General features: G+C 35.2%; 1 protein-coding gene across 1 annotated transcript in view; it reads left to right on the top strand.

Moving 5' to 3' along the window:
• Positions 1-16,569, top strand: part of LOC111502084 (patched domain-containing protein 3) — a 50,434-nt gene that overhangs the window by 24,172 nt on the left and 9,693 nt on the right. Inside the window, exons 3-11 of the mRNA XM_074169224.1 lie at positions 1,834-1,907; positions 1,987-2,211; positions 3,031-3,202; positions 8,400-8,497; positions 10,475-10,595; positions 10,640-10,769; positions 12,245-12,411; positions 12,646-12,897; positions 15,222-15,537. Of these exons, the coding sequence (XP_074025325.1) occupies positions 1,834-1,907; positions 1,987-2,211; positions 3,031-3,202; positions 8,400-8,497; positions 10,475-10,595; positions 10,640-10,769; positions 12,245-12,411; positions 12,646-12,897; positions 15,222-15,537 (1,555 nt within the window). The remainder of the gene's footprint in view (positions 1-1,833; positions 1,908-1,986; positions 2,212-3,030; positions 3,203-8,399; positions 8,498-10,474; positions 10,596-10,639; positions 10,770-12,244; positions 12,412-12,645; positions 12,898-15,221; positions 15,538-16,569) is intronic.

The raw sequence follows: 16,569 nt of genomic DNA, 5'->3' as shown, positions 1-16,569 counted from the left end.
AAGATAAATATTGCCGATACAACAGCTGGTTTTCTTGCCCAATTGCAACAAAACTTCTCTCAATATGTGATTTTGAATCTGCTATTTTTACAAACAACATGTCAAACGTATTCATAGACGTTTACGCATCAGCTAACTCAAAAATTGTTGCTACATGAAAATAAAACAAATTAGGTTGATACTTTTATATCCTACAATCATAATACTTCATCAAGAAATGTGATAACATTTATAGACCAAGGTCGACAATTTTTGAAACCAAAAAAGATAACAGTAGGATGAAACCCATTAGAAAAGGAGGGGAAAATGATGAAAATGAAAAGACAGTGGGAGGGGGTGAGTTTTTAAGAGTAAAAAATGGTTTCCGGCAAAACTACAAATCCTAAGGAAAAAAGTTAAATGGCAAAGTTGTAGGTAATAAAAAAGATCTACAACTTTTGTTTTGACAATTTTTTCACAAATATTCAAATAACAAAGTTTGTGGTTTTTTATTATCTTTTTAAAAAAAATTCAATGGGCTAAAATTTCCTGTGAGTCACTCAGTCACTAATATATAAGTTATTTTAAAACAGCAATGAATAGGCATATCTACAAATATTATTTAAAGAAGATTCTACAACTTTCTCAAAATATTGTAGATTTCTTATTAAATATCAACTTCATTAACTTATTTCTTTTTGTTAATTATAGTAGTATATTTCGATTTGCAATTTTTTCGTTTATCAATGTAACATGAAATTTTACGTTTTTCGAGTAATTAAAGTGTAAATTCAAATAAATAGCTCAAGATTGTACATAATGATTAAAAAAAATAGTTGATTTTTTGCAAGGTATATTGTAACGTAATGTATATTTTTTTTCACACCATCAAAAAGTAGGGATTTCAACGAACAAAAAGCACACCGACTTTTTGAAAAAAGCTAATATTTTGACGCGAGAATTTTCGATTGAAAATTAGGGTGCTTTTTTGATAATAAATCAAAATAAGGTGAAAAAATAAGTATTTTAAATCAATGTATTACAGTGTATTTGGGACATAAAAAGGTATGTTTTCACCAAATTTCATAGATTTTTTCAAGGGTAAAAAAACCAAAAACTTGGTAATTTGAAGTTTTCACATAAATGTTGAGGTTATGTGAAAAAATTGTAAATACAAAAGTTGTAGATATTTTTATTACCTACAACTTTGCTATTTAACTTCATAGGACTTGTAGTTTTGCCGGAAATAATTTTTTACCCTCAAAAAGTCACCCCCTAATTTTTTTTCCATTATTTCAAATCATATTCCTCTCCTTTCTTATTCAACAATTTTTTTTCACTTTTTACCATTTTTGAAGGCTTTAGATCTGAATTGGAGTTGTTATCTCAAATTGAAGTCGTGCGTACCAGAGTTTCAGCCATTCCCAATTAATATTCAAAATTTGTCTACTTCCTAACTAGTAAAAGTTTTCGGTTTCGGTCATTCTGAATCATTTCAGATGTAATGTTTGGACATTCATAAAAAATTCGTTGCTTTGAACTATCTGAGTTTTATGGAATGTGTCCTTCGAGTGACCCTATAAAATCTAATGGACTTAAATTGGGTCACCTCGTGGGCCACTTCACTGATTACCTTTGACCAATTACTAGGAAACGTTTTCTTTCAAATACCAACAAATTCCTTGGCTAATCCTAGGCGTTAAGGTTCTCTCTCTCGCGAATATCACTTTGACGTTATATTTTCTTGTTAATTACGAAGAATTACTTTAGAAACAACATAAGTCTACCTAATTTTTTATGTTTTCAGTGACATTGGTATTTGAAGTGTGAATAAAGCCGTTCTTTTTCTTTCAGTTGTTAGACATTGACAAACGGGTAAGAACCGTCAGAAGTTCAGGAAATTTAACTCTGCAAGATGTTTGTTTTACGTAAGTATTTGCACAATCCAACTATTTAAATCCCTGTTGAACCCCTATTAGCATCGTTTACTTATCTTCCTTTTACCAGAATACCGAAAGTGGACAAAGCCCTCCTGAAGATGATCGATGGAAACGAAACAGGAAAAGACCAAAGCACCACAATGGATCCCGCGTTGTTCTGCAGCTTTGTAGAAGCCATGAAGTCGGAATGTTACACTAGAAGCATTTTGGAGTTGTGGGGTTTCAAAGCAAAGAAGATTGCCAATATAACCAAAGACGATATTCTCTGGGCCATTAATACTTTTGACAGAAAGTGAGTAATATTCGTGAACTCACACAATTCTTTGGCTAAGTCTCTGTATAAGAACTAATCATACTTTAATAACAACTTGCACAACATTTTTATTAACTTTTATTTGAAGATGATCACTTGGTGATCGAAACACGTGTCGAGGTGTTAGAAATAACGATTTGGTGTCGGGAAAAAACTCCAGTAATATTCATTACTACACCAAAGGTTCCAAACAGTGCATCATGAGAAGCAACGGCCAATAAATTAAAGAAGAAGAAGAAGCTAACTTCAGGGTGTCGGTTTTTTGTGACGGTGTGCACGAGCAAACTTCAAAAAAAATGCTCAGTAGCATTTGGAAAGCCACTATAGCAAGTCAAGAAGCATCATCACGAACTACATATTACTTACTTTTGAGAACTAATCAAAGAGGTACAACTTACACAAAATTTTTCCAGATTTTGAAAGCTGATCAAAAATGATTTTCATTATCTCAAAGCTTTTGAGAACTTATCAATTATCTGGAACTAATACAAAATTTCTGATTCTTTATGGACCAACCATGTTTTTGAGTACGCAATAATGTCATGAACTTAGATAATGCTTTTGAGGACTAAATAAATAATCCTTTTTGAGACTCTACCTATGCTACTGCCATGAGTTAACTTGATGCTTTTGAGAACTGACTGAGTATTATTAAGAATACCCTTCACGCTTCCACCAAAAATTATTATCGATGAGTGTTTCATGCTTTTGGGAAGCATTAATAGAAACCCACTTATCACTATCACGAATGTATATCGGACTTAATTTGAAAATTAATTTCGTTTTTTGAAATTTCAGTTCCTTATATGGCAGACTGAAAGATTACAACGATTTGCTGGGAGGAGTTGTTAGAAACGAATCTGGACATATTATTAGTGCGAAAGCCATTCAAAATATATGGTACTTGAACGTTAATTTCTCATCAATAGACATGACGACATCGGGAAACGATGCAGGAACAGCTTTATGGGTAAGATGTTTTGGGATTAACACTGATTTTGTCACACATTATCTTCTTTCAAATATTAGAACTCTGATAGAATTTTCCGGGACAAACAAGATTCTGAAGCACCCGATTACACTTGTTTTTTTGCTTCGTTGATAAACTTATTTGTCTGATACATTTTGATGCATTCTTTTGTGTGTCATTCCTATTATCAATTATTGTGGATGAGTCAGAAAATATGAGCAAATGCCTGATCTTATTTCGTTGCTGGCAATGCAGCTACGATGTTGACGAAAATGATACTTTGTTTACTAGGATATTGCGATTGTAAATTTTATGTAATTAACAAATATTTAAGAACACCTCTCGATATAAACATTACAAAATAAGTAACGGAGTGACCCCTGGAACCAAAGATAATATCGTCAATCGCTTCACAAATTATGGTCTTACTAACACATATTATCTTTCCATTTAATTAATTAATGTTTCGATTATTTTTCGAAGTGAGGCATGAATCAAATGTAGAATGTTTGTAGGGATCAAAGGTCCCCTTTAATGACTGATAATTGACTACTACTGAACGATAAGAAATATATAACTACTCGATATATCACTAATTCTATTTGACGGGTTAGTTGCTTTGAAAAAAAATGATATTTCAAAATTACGAGGTCGTTTCAGTAAATGCGTACATTTGATAAGCACTTTTCAATTTTTTTATGTTGGTACACACATTTCGGAAATATGTTTAGTTTGTTGGTTAGTGGCATAAAAGTAAGGAGTGTTTTCTTGTTCGGCGATTTTTTGCTATAAAAAAAATTGATGAAAGATTCGGCATCGAATTTTGTAAAAAAACTGGATTTAGGTGCTGACAGGGGCGTACGGTGATTGTACTATGAGTCTGGAATATATTTACAAGTGGTACACGATTTTCACTGAAGGTTGAGATGAACCGATGAAAATTGTAATGGATAATCGTCGAACGACTATTAGAGAAGTTGCTGAGGATGTCGGCATCTCAACCAAATTAATCGTCACACAAGCATAGCTCGGAATTGTTGAATGATGTCAACGGCGATCAAAATTTGCTTGAAAGGGTCATAATTGGTGACGAATCATGAGTAGATGGTTATGATATCGAAACCAAAGTCTAGTCGACTCTATAGAAGAGCCCAGGAAAGTCGAGACCAAGAAAAAGCACGTCAAGTTAGATCAAATATCAAGCAATACAAAGAAAACGTCCGGTATTGTGGAAAAAATCCATGGCTTTTGCTTCACGGTGTACCTGCTCCCTCGTCATTACTTGTTCCAAATTTTTTGGCCAAAAGCATCACCTTAATCATGTCAACGGCGATCAAAATTTGCTTGAAAGGGTCATAATTGGTGACGAATCATGAGTAGATGGTTATGATATCGAAACCAAAGTCTAGTCGACTCGATAGAAGAGCCCAGGAAAGTCGAGACCAAGAAAAAGCACGTCAAGTTAGATCAAATGTCAAGCAATACAATGGAAACGTCCGGTATTGTGGAAAAAATCCATGGCTTTTGCTTCACGGTGTACCTGCTCCCTCTTCATTACTTGTTCCAAATTTTTTGGTCAAAAGCAACACCTTAATCATGCCTTAGCCACCGTATCCAACAGATTTGCTCCTCTACAACTTTTTCCTTTTCCCAAGATTCAAGAGACCCATGAAAGGAGATGATAACCGAATCTTGATCATTTTTGTGTATGGTTCTCCAGTTTCCAGAAAAAACGTTCCCTGCAAGTGGCCTCAATGGATATCTCTCGGATGCTTTCAAAATCAACGCTGGTGTTCCCCAGGGATCTATATTGTCTCACCCCCTCGTTTTATTGTATATCAACGGCACATTGGAAGAAACCAAGAAACCAATATATTGCTTTGCTGACGACAGCACACTTGTCTCGACATTCCATTTGGATTCCAGGACATCGGCCGTGAATGCACATCTTCACCCACAGCAGGAGGTTGCAAATCTCAATGAGGATCTAGAGGTGATTTCTAATTGGGGTGAAACTACCCAGGTTCAATTCAATGCCACAAAAACCTAGGCATCGGTTTTCTCTAGAAAGATAGAAGTCTCCGAACTGGATATAATAATGTCAGAACAGATAATTCAGCTTTCTGCTTCGATAAGTTTGTTGGGGATCAAAATGGACACCAGACAACTGTAAACACCTCAGCAACGTTTGCTTCTTTATAAATCTCAGATCAGACCTTCTTTGAAGTATTGTTCTCATGTGTCGACCTCCGCCTATAAGCATATCCCGAAGCTGCAACCTTGATAGCCTGGAACATCGAGAAAAGGTTGGAGATTTTCCTCTCATCTATAGATACTTTCACGGAGGTGTTCAAGTGACTTGGCACGTGTGATTCCACCAAGAGTGGTACATATCAGGAATACGCGGTGGACTGTGACCGTTTATCGTTTTGAGGTTCAACTCAGTACACCTCGAACTCCACTGTTCAATAACTCTTTTATTTAGAGAATTTCGTTTATGTGGAATACACTTCCTTAATTTCCAGCGATCCAAATCCAACGAATACTCTTTTCTTATAACATTTATTGAAAAATTTGAAATTATAACCGAAAACCAACATGGTTTCCGAGAATCAAAGTGGACGATAACGGCTTTAGTTTCCTTTTATAGCACAGTGGTAGAACATATTGAAGGAAGTGAAAGTCCAGCTACAGTATTTTGTGACTTGTGCAGGGCTTTCGATTGTGTGAACCACGCTCTAAGTTACTAGTAAAACTGGAAAAAATTGGTATTAGAGGGGTAGCGAATACTTGGATATCAACATTCATAGAAAATCGTACACAGTATGTTAGTATAGCCCAAAACAATGGCAGCAAGACTCAGAAGGTCAACTCCCAACTGAGAACTATTGAGAGAGGTGTTCTTCAGGGGTCAATATTAGGGCCTGTGCTATATATTGTATGTGACAGATATAGATCAGAATATCAACTCAGGCAAGTACACTGCTTATGCAGACGATTTTTCACTGACAATATCAGCTCCTACAACATCGGAAATAAAAAAGATGGGCACTGATGTAATGAAAAAAGTTACTATTTCAATGAAAACGACTTTTATTTGAATGTTGATAGGACAACGTTATATAGATTTCACAACAAACAGAAAGCATGTAACACAATAGAAATCGAAGTGATTGACAGGCCCTTATCAAGCTCTAATAAAAGAACAATGAAATTTTTGAGCACCTTGACTGGAAGGCACAATGTGGACATATTATTGCCAAGCTTCACTCAATGAACTACTTGCGTAATCTTTCAGCCAGAAAATAGTTAATGACTCTTTATTCCGCTCATATAGACTCCCCCCAACTTCGATATGACATTTTATTGTGGGGTATGTCAACTAGGTGTGCTGAGGTGTTTAGAGCACAAAAAAGATTGTTCGCTGCATGGCAGGGGTGTCTAGCTCTCATTCATGTAGACGATTGTTTTCAAATTTAGGTATATTGACAACACCATGTGTTTATATACAGGGCTATTCAAATTCGTTTCTGTACATGGGGATCTCGTGAACGATAAGAGATAGAGTGTCGGTTGCGTAATCTTTTAGCCAGAAGACAGTTGATGACTCTTTATTCCGCTCATATAGACTCGGTTGAAGTATGGCAAAGTTGCATATTTTAGAGACCTATTCAATGATGTAAAGAAATCGAATATAGCTCTTTTGGTTCTGGAGATATACAGGAAAAACCCAAAAATCCCAAATTGTTTGCCTATATCTTCTTTATTCGCAGACATACTGAAAATGTGTCCATATTTTGCTATTGGCACTTGATGTGGGCTCTCAGAATATCTTCATGAATCTTTTATACAGGGTGTCTGTCATCTGACTTGGGCCACCCCCATCTTTGAATTTTTAAATACGGACATATATTTTTTATTGTAGTTTTTAGATCGTAGACGTTCAATTCATACTGAGAAATTAAATTCAATTTTATATTTCGGGATTTTTCGGTAATATTCGATTATAATTGTGTGAATTATTCCCTTTTAAATTACGGCCCTGGAAATTGGTTGACTGAGTTGAATAAAAATGCAATAGCAACTTCCACGTCTCCCTATGAACCGTAGAGTTTTTTGAGAGTTTTTTTTTTCAATTTTCAAATGCCTATTCATACTTTTTCCATTGCTCTGAGCGTTTTCTACAATGAACTTTGAATAAGAAAACCTTTTATGATTATCTGAAATATATCTACAACAAAAATATATTATACGTGTTTTGATGCAAAATGTGGACTGTTTTTCAATATGTCTGCAAATAAAGAATATATAGGCAAAAAAATACTTTGGGATTTTTTTGTTTTTCCTGTATATCTCCAGAACCAAAAGAGCTCCCCATTACGAGATCCCCATGTAAAGAAACGAATTTGAATAGCCATATACAGGGCTATATGAAGCGTGTATGTACGTTTTCCGAAACAAAAATAAATTCACACTTAATGATAACGTGCACAATTATCATACGAGAAAGAAAAAAGATATACATTTCCAGACGGTTCGTTTGAAGCTGAGTAATCTTCAAATAGCATGGGCGCCAGATTTATTCAATGACCTTCCACCTCAAATAAAAGGAAAGGATAGTTTACATGTTTTTAAAAAAAATATTGAAACAGTTTCTGTTGGAAAAATGTTACTATTCAGTTGCTGACTATCTCAATGAATGAATGAATGTATGTAATCGATTTAAATTGTTGAATTTTTTAAGTAGGTGTATGTATTATGTATTTTTATATATTTTTATTGGTGTAGTGATATGACAACTTTCAATGCAATTTTTAGAATTGTCAATTAAGAAAGAATAAAGGAGAAATAAAAACGCACCGCAAAGGCACCGCTCTCATAGCGCCTTAAGGATTTTCCTGTAGTGCTTTTATTTTGTCCATAAAAAAGGACATACCAAAAAGTGCATTTAGGAACTGTTTCCGGGATTGAAAAAAACACTGGTACAAATATATTTGAGGGGGACTACTTTTTCATACTTTACTTCACTGTTATGACGAACCATATGTACCGGGTGTTCCAAAATTTTATGAAAACAATAACTTTGATGAAAGACAAAAACATAACTATGTGCTGGATCCACAAAAACACTAATACTTCATCATTCATGAGGGTTGTGGGTATGATACCAATAATACAAAATTATATATGATTCCAGGCAAACGACGAGGGTCTTGATTGGGAAAATGCTTTTCTGAAGTTGATGAATAACATCACGAAAAACTTCAATCACATTTACTATTCTGCAGGAAGGAGGTGAGTTTTTATTTATTATAACTCCTTTCAAGAAAGTGTTTTTTTTTCATTTTGCTTCTAGTTTTAGGAACATCTATTCCAGTAAACTGTCAGAATATTGGGAATTTCAAAGTCGAGTCTCACTATTGCAATATCAAAAACCATGAGAGACCAGAAAATGTTTGAATTAGTGCATTAATATAACTAATTAAACGCCAAGTTTGACCAGATATATCCCAGATACCCGATTATTTTTCTTTAGCATTAGTTGTAGAAATATTCAACAACCAGTTGCACAAAATGGTTAAGGCTGTCGCGGCCAAGCTTTTCAGTGTCACTATTTTCCAGGTTTGAAGGCCGTCGATTTTTCGAATTTCTTCCTGACGTTTCGCGCGAGTTGCTAGTTTCTTCAGAGGTTTATTTGTCCAGAGTTTATCTACGATGGATATTGAGTCTGCGTAAAACGTAGTCTGGTGTGATAATACCAAACTACCTGTCCATTGAGAGCAACAAAAACACATGTCTTTTATCTTAATGTAGTAAATATATATCAATGAATGATATGGAAACCTTCTACGCCCCTTCTTGAATTTCTGCAGAGAGGGTCCATATAAAGACAAGACAAGTTTTATTTCCCAAGAAACTACATTCCAGAATATATATAATTCAGTTGAAAAATATCAAGTTTCACTCGAAGGTCATACGACAAAAAAAAGGTTGATTATTTTTTTGGTCATACGGAAGTTTGCAAGAACTTCACATTGAAACTGAGTAATATCCTGAAAAAAAATATCAATTTTCTTTTCCATTTCTTTACTTGATGGTAGAGTTGAGACTTGAAGAGAGTCATCAAAAGTTTCATTGAGAAAATAGTACATTTCAGTATGTAGAAGTTTTATGGTGAATTTGTCCTCTGCTTGGCCCAGCAATTTACTTTTCTGACTTCTCAAATAACGGAATGTAGAATGATCAGATTGTTGAATATTAACTTTTTCAGATTTCGGCGCTTCTTCCGTATGATTCTCGGATCTGAAATAAGGTTCACATTCATTCCATTGTGTATCCTTTTTCACTTATATAGAGTTTATTAGGTGTGCATCTCTTTTATAGTGTACAATAAACCACTGGCCGGTTAGGTTAGGTTAATCTATAGAGTCTTTCGACTACTTCTAGAAGAATGACAAAATCTAGTTTGGTTTTCAATATATTCAAAATACGTTCCTCCAATTCACTGTGATATTTCTCAGTCTCTTCTGAAACTCCATAAAAAACTAACTAGTTTTGTTTCGATTGTCATCCTAAATGTCTGATTTCTTCTCTAGAGTGTCTATTTTATCGTTGAGTAGTTTATTTTCTTCTCTCAACAGTGAATTGTGAATCTTAAATTTTTAGTATTTAGTCTAGAGTTGCCAGCTCTAGAATTTCTACAACAAAGCAGATTGGTTTATCGCATTATTTATATTTAAGGTATTGTTAACTAATCCTGTTTAAGTTATTTAGTCTTGCATCATTCTCAAGGGTCTCCCAATCTGAGTTTTCCAGTTGGTCTTTTAATGTATGGGTCTCTTCTAATCCACTTTTTCTAGTGAAATTTAATATTCCCGAATATCTTCACTTAAGCAACCCGTATATTTAGACCTATTTCCATGTAAATATTGTAAACTACAAATAGCTAGTTGAACACCTTATATGACAATTTCCGAACTACACTTATCGTGTAAAATAACTAGATTTTCTACTGGTAACACTAGATTTTCAACAATTTTAATGGAGCTCCCACAAATACACGTTGACTCGACGACAATGAGAAACGACAAGTGTTGGGCATTTCTAGAAAGATTCTTTTAAGTAATAAATTGGACTGGTCTAATATTTTGACAGTATCATATGCAGAACGATGGTCTAAGTAGATGGCGAGGAGAATAGCCCCTATATCAAATTCTGTACTATTTATATAGTTCTTTTCATACTGAAGTAAGAGCACGTCCTTTTTTACAGTTTTGGTGACATCAGCAATGATTCGATGTTCTCGGACATGTACTTGCTAGTCATAGGAGTCTCAGTGATGATAGTTTACGTCCAGTTGGTTATCTCGAAGTTCAACTGGCTTGAAGCGAGGGTATGACCGACGAAACAATGGTAGTGACATAACACCTAGTAAAGATTGTTTTAGGTTTCGTCGGATTGCTCACCATAGGCATGTCTTTCGTCGTGGGAGCCGGACTATGTTCTTTGATAGGCATTTTCTATGGACCAGTGCATACTTCTTTGCCCTTCCTACTGATGGGGTTAGGTAATATATCATACATTTTCTAGAGAAAGCGTTCTGGAATTATAATTATCTACTACAAGCCATAGAACTCTTTAATTTACTTCTCTTATATGTTATTTAACTTGATTTAGCATTATATTTGGTTCTGTTCTTGTAGATAGGCGATAGAGATGAATTTTAACGTGTTTCTTACAAAGCTTGTGAACTATCAATAATTTTCATGGAAAAATATAGAGAGTATCACATACTTCACAAAAATGGGTATAAGAATATCAGAATTAGAAGTATCATTGAGAAATTTCTCATTTATGAATTGTCGATAGATTGAATATGTATTTCAGAAATGGCATTTCTACGCAAACTGCCTGGCCTTGAACTTTGAAATATATAATTGTTTTATTTGTTGCCCCATACACATTTCCATGGGGATTTTTAAGGTTACGTGGAAGAATAGACTGCTTTAAACATCGCACGCTGAAAGAAGACTGAACTTCGTCTTGTACGCTGTCTGTTTAAAAAATACACACAGATGAAAATCATAGATATATACGCTAAACACCAATGGCCCAAGAATGAATCCTTGTGGCACTCCCTTCGACACCGGTAGAGCATCCGATACTACTCCATCCACAACAACTCTTTGACTACGATTCTTCCACAAGAGAGAGAAGACAAGTTTGTCACACAATATTTCGTTAACGAGAGTGTCAAAGGCTCCGCTATAATCCAGAAGTATTAAACAGGTCAAATTCCCATCATCTACAGCTCTTGAAAGATCGTCTGTAAGCCGTACTATACTGAGATCTGAATCCTGAGTGAACAAATGTTATGATATGATTTTTATTGACATATTTATTGATTTGATCTTTCAGTATCAATTTCACTGCTTCAGAGAGACACGGGAGTGTCGAAGTGATTCATCAAACAAGAGTCAATGAGATTGATCATTTTGAAGGATATCCGGTCTGAATCTAAAGCATTGCTCTTGATGCGACTGTAATGAAGTGAAAGGAATTTCTAGATTCCCTCAAATTAATATAACAATCTAATAAGTATAGTTGGCGAGCAGATCTGGTAGACTGAGGAATGGCATTGAAGTGCTGGTTAATGAGATTGACGTTCAATTCATCAGATATATCTGAGTTTTTATCGTTCCTCAGGATATCAAGGGTCCTTGAAGTGTACAAAGTTAATTTGGAATTTTTATTTTGTAAAACGAAATCTGTATAATTTCTGAATTCCTCATAACTAATCCAATTAGCGAGCGCTAACGATTTCTTGTATTTACTCAGAGGTCGGTTTTTGAATGAAATCATCATCTTTATATTGAGTTGACCAACATGCTGGAGATTCAGTTATCCCTTTCGTTTGGGAAGGGGCATGTTTTTCAAAAAGATTGAGTATGTTTGTCGTTCAGGAAGGAGACCGTGCAATCCACATTATCGAATTGATAGGTGCGATTCCACTGAATATTCTAATCTATTTTTTTATTCCAGGGGTGGATGATATGTTTGTGATATTAGCCTGCTGGGAAGAATTGAAAGAAGAAGACAGAAAGCTGCCTATTCATGAAAGAGTGGGCTTGATGCTCAAACACGGTGGCGTGTCAATCACAATAACTTCGTTTACCGATGTTATAGCTTTTCTCATTGGATCGTCAACGGTAAGTAGATTCATTTTAAAATTCATGAAATAAACCTGTATTTCATTAAAACTATCAAAAATGGCAATGCCATTTGGGCTCAGCAACGACCCGTCTACCTTTCAAAGTGTTATGGAATCGTCCATTAACTTATTTTGCTACACATCAATAAATATTGATTTTATTTAGATTAGCAGAAAACAATTGAAGAAAACAATCTTTCAGATTTTCATGAAGTAATTTTTTCATTTTTAGATACTCCCGTGCCTTGAATCGTTTTGTATTTATGCAGCAGCATGTGTACTTATGACATTTATTTTTGCCATAACATTTTTCGTTGCCTGCTTCGTATTGGACCAGAGAAGAGTTGAGAATAAACGAAACGGTGTCGTTCCGTGGATAAAGCACAAGGATTCTTACATACCTAATGAATGCAGCCAAAGAAAATATACAAATAGTATTTTCAAGATGATCTATTCCAAAGTGATACTGACCACACCAGGAAAGGTAAAATAAATATACAGTGCATTTCTTCAATGTCCCTCCCCCCTTTTATTTTTTGAACGGGTCAACTTGAATTTGGGATAATGAAATTAATGCATGAATACTTTATTTTGAAGAGAAATTGACAAATGAAATTTTCACATCTTTTTGAAGCTTCTGCTTTAGAACCCTAGAATATAATGCCAATATCTTCAACTACTACAAAATGGCGGAACTTTTAATGATTGCCTGAATACATTGACATTTAACTACATAATATGAGGTAATAACTCAAGTGCTTTGGTTTCACCGATAATGCAGTGTCACTTATGAATAGCTATCTCTCCGGAAGGACCCAATCAACTTACCTTGATGGTAACCAATCAACAATAATATAAAAAAAAATTGGTGTACCGCAAGGTTCAGTCCTGGGACCCTTCCTTTTTGCAATTTATATTAGTGACTTCCATGAATTTGTTAGTTTTGGTAAAATACATCACTACGCCGATGATACTCAATTGTATGGTTCATTCAGCTTTAAAGATATTACACCTCCTAATGAAAATATTAACAGAAACCTCAAAACTCTATATGATGTATCATGTGCACATAATCTTACTATCAATCCAAAGAAATCCCAGGATTCGCTTCGACAGTTTCAGTGATGGGAGGGTCAACAGCAGTTTCCAGCAAATTTAACAGTTCCCCTGTTGAATTTTGATCAATGAATAGAGGTCCTACAATATGGATTCCCAAACATTAATTTTTTCTAGATATTGGGTATGTGTTTCCCGGAAAACGTAAGGATTGATGTCACTCCAATAACGGCAATTTTGTCTGTGAGCATTGCTGTTTGAAAAAAATGTACCTTCGTCGCTAAAACAAATATTGTGGAGATAGGTAGGATGCCTTGCAATGGTTTCCGTCATGATTTCGCAGAATTCTCTTCTTTGATCAGGGTCATCTTCAGTTAATTGGTGTATCATTTTAATTTAGAATGGATGATTCCTATTCCTCTTCAAAAGTCTCCAAACAGTAGAAGGAGATACCTCAAAAACATTCGCGACGGAATAAGTAGACTGTTCAGGATTTACTACCATCTCAGCAATTATTTGCACTTGCTTTTTGTTATGTACACTACTGGTAGTTGTGAATTTGGATACAAGTTCCCTCAAAAATTTTCTACAGATAGGACGATATAGAAAACGTTCATTGAAAATCCTTTCGGTCTCGTGAAAGTTACGCGTTGCACCGTAAATAGAAATCGCTTCAATTTTTCCTACCAATGGACGAGAATTGAGCATTTTAGAGATTATTGACGTGGTACCTTTCTACTAGTAAAACCGAAATCATTTGAACTAAATTGAATAAAATCAAATCAATAACATACCGTAGATATTACAGTTAGTCTTCTCAATTAAAATTATCATCGTAGAATTCTGCTGAGCTATAATAAGTTCTCACAGAAAGCAAGACTTTCAACTCTTTCTTAAGAGCTCTAAGGTTATTATGGTTCTTATAGCTTGAGGAAGGTGATTGAACATTTTGAGGCCGTTGTAAATAATGGAATCTTTAACTAGGTCAAAGAAGGCAGCGCTAATTTAAAGCTGAATCTTCGCCTGGTTTGATAATTATTGTCAATGAACAAGCCAAGGAATTTAGAAGTTGTTACGTTGTCAACTTGAATATTATTTAGATGTCCTATCTGGCAACGATAGGACACTACTTTTGTTTTTGATAAATTCAAGCTCAAGAGATTTGAGTCAAACCAGTCTTTCACTTTCGTGATGTCATTCTCAATAACTTCATACAACGTATGGTTGTTAGGAACATGTCATAAAATTGTGGTATCATCAGCAAATAAAGTAAATTTTCCTCGGATGTTAATAGACGATAGGTCATTAATGTAAGTTGAGAATAAAAGTGGGCCCAGTACCGAACCTTGTGGGACGCTGCAAGTAATTTTACCTTCATTTGAGTATGGAGTGGTTATACCCATCTGGGTGAGATCTGCTAAGTATGACTCAAACCACTTGAGACTTATTCCAGTTATACTGTATCTACTGAGTTTCCGTAAAAGAATTTTTATGATTCACGCAATCAAATGCTTTGGCTATTTAACAGTATCGTAAACTAAATGGTGACGTCATTTATCAGCTTTCACGATAATTCGGTGAAATACATCTAATGAAAAAAGAAACACAGGTGGATGTACGTTCCTCCACATACTTGGAAATTTCAATGTTGTCCAATCACTTACATCACGATGAGTTTTTCACTCTCAGTTGACTTGTTCTAGCCTCCCCAGTTATTACAAAACGTATTTTGTATTCGTATTTATTTCGCAGATCATCGTCATTGCCATAACTGTGATATTAACCGGATTCGGAACAGTGGGTACCCTCAAACTGGAGCAACATTTCGACCCCGAATGGTTTATCCCGAGCAACACTTACTTTGGAGCTTTCTTGGAAACCAGGAGAATTCACTATCCGGGCAGAGGATTCGACGCGGGACTTTATATCGGCCGATTGAATTACAGTCAAGAAATACTCAACATCAAGAAGATTTCCGATGAGCTGTACAGCTTGCACAATATCACGCACAACGTACAGTCCTGGGTGGATCCTTTCAGGAATTTCGTTCACATTAATTTTGATCATGGTATTTATCGAACTCCATTGAATTTCATTTAATAATAATGCATCTTCAGACTGATATTGAGACCGCATAGATGACTACTACATGTATAACAGTACGCGATGGTCGTGACGTCACTCACATTTGATATGAACTTGGCAACACCGTAAAATTTATTCATATTATCTTGTGGTTGGTTTCCGGGTTTTGCCTGGTTACAATCTACGTTTCAACTGCAACTGCGGCAGTCATCTTCAGTAGCTTCTTCTGAAGCTCTCATTTCTGCCGTAGTGTTGCCGACTGGATGAACTATGAAGTCGCTACACCAAAATTAAAAACCACAAAACTTACAGTTTGTGTATAGTTCAGATACCACAACTGAAACTCTGGAATCATGTTCATGCTCGCTTTCAGCCGTAGATGGTACTTGATTTTCTAATTTTACAGTTAAATACCTAAGGAACATATCAATAAACATTTGAATATACTTCAAAATATAACAATAAAAAATTTAAAGAAAAGAAATAACGCATAGCAATTCCGTTCCCGTCGATTTCAAATGCGGTAGCTCTTTCGCTTGAGCTACAATCAGATGAACTGTCTTTCATTTCCACTGTAATTTGCTCCATATATGTAATTTACAATACTGGAGAATTTCAGTTCCAAAATATTGGAGGTTATCGGTTATATGAACAAAAATTTTCAGTCCCAATCGGCAACTTGGCTTGTGCTTGACTAGGCGGGTACCGATGTAGACTTTTCCTGTAAACTCCTGCTGATTTGAGAAGATATCTGCTGTGTTTTGATGATCTTAGATACTCCAGTATGTTTTTTGTTGGTTAGAAGAGGGTTTTAATTTTTTCCTTCTTTAGAGTTTTCCCGATTCAATTGGTGACACCTTCAATGTATGGCAGATATACAGTGGCTTGGGGTTGATCTTCACTGGTGTTTCTCTTCTTCTCCCTTGGACGCTTAGCCCGGATTAGGTTTTTTCTGTTGTACCCGTTCGCTTGTAACACAGTTGTTAGGCGTTTTATTTCGTCGTCGACGTACCTT

The sequence above is a fragment of the Leptinotarsa decemlineata genome, unplaced genomic scaffold, assembly GCF_025532065.1.
Source record: "Leptinotarsa decemlineata unplaced genomic scaffold, Ldec_3_MD MMD2_P_RNA_scaffold_5, whole genome shotgun sequence".
Taxonomy (NCBI): domain Eukaryota; kingdom Metazoa; phylum Arthropoda; class Insecta; order Coleoptera; family Chrysomelidae; genus Leptinotarsa; species Leptinotarsa decemlineata.
This window is presented reverse-complemented; position numbering and strand designations above follow the sequence as displayed.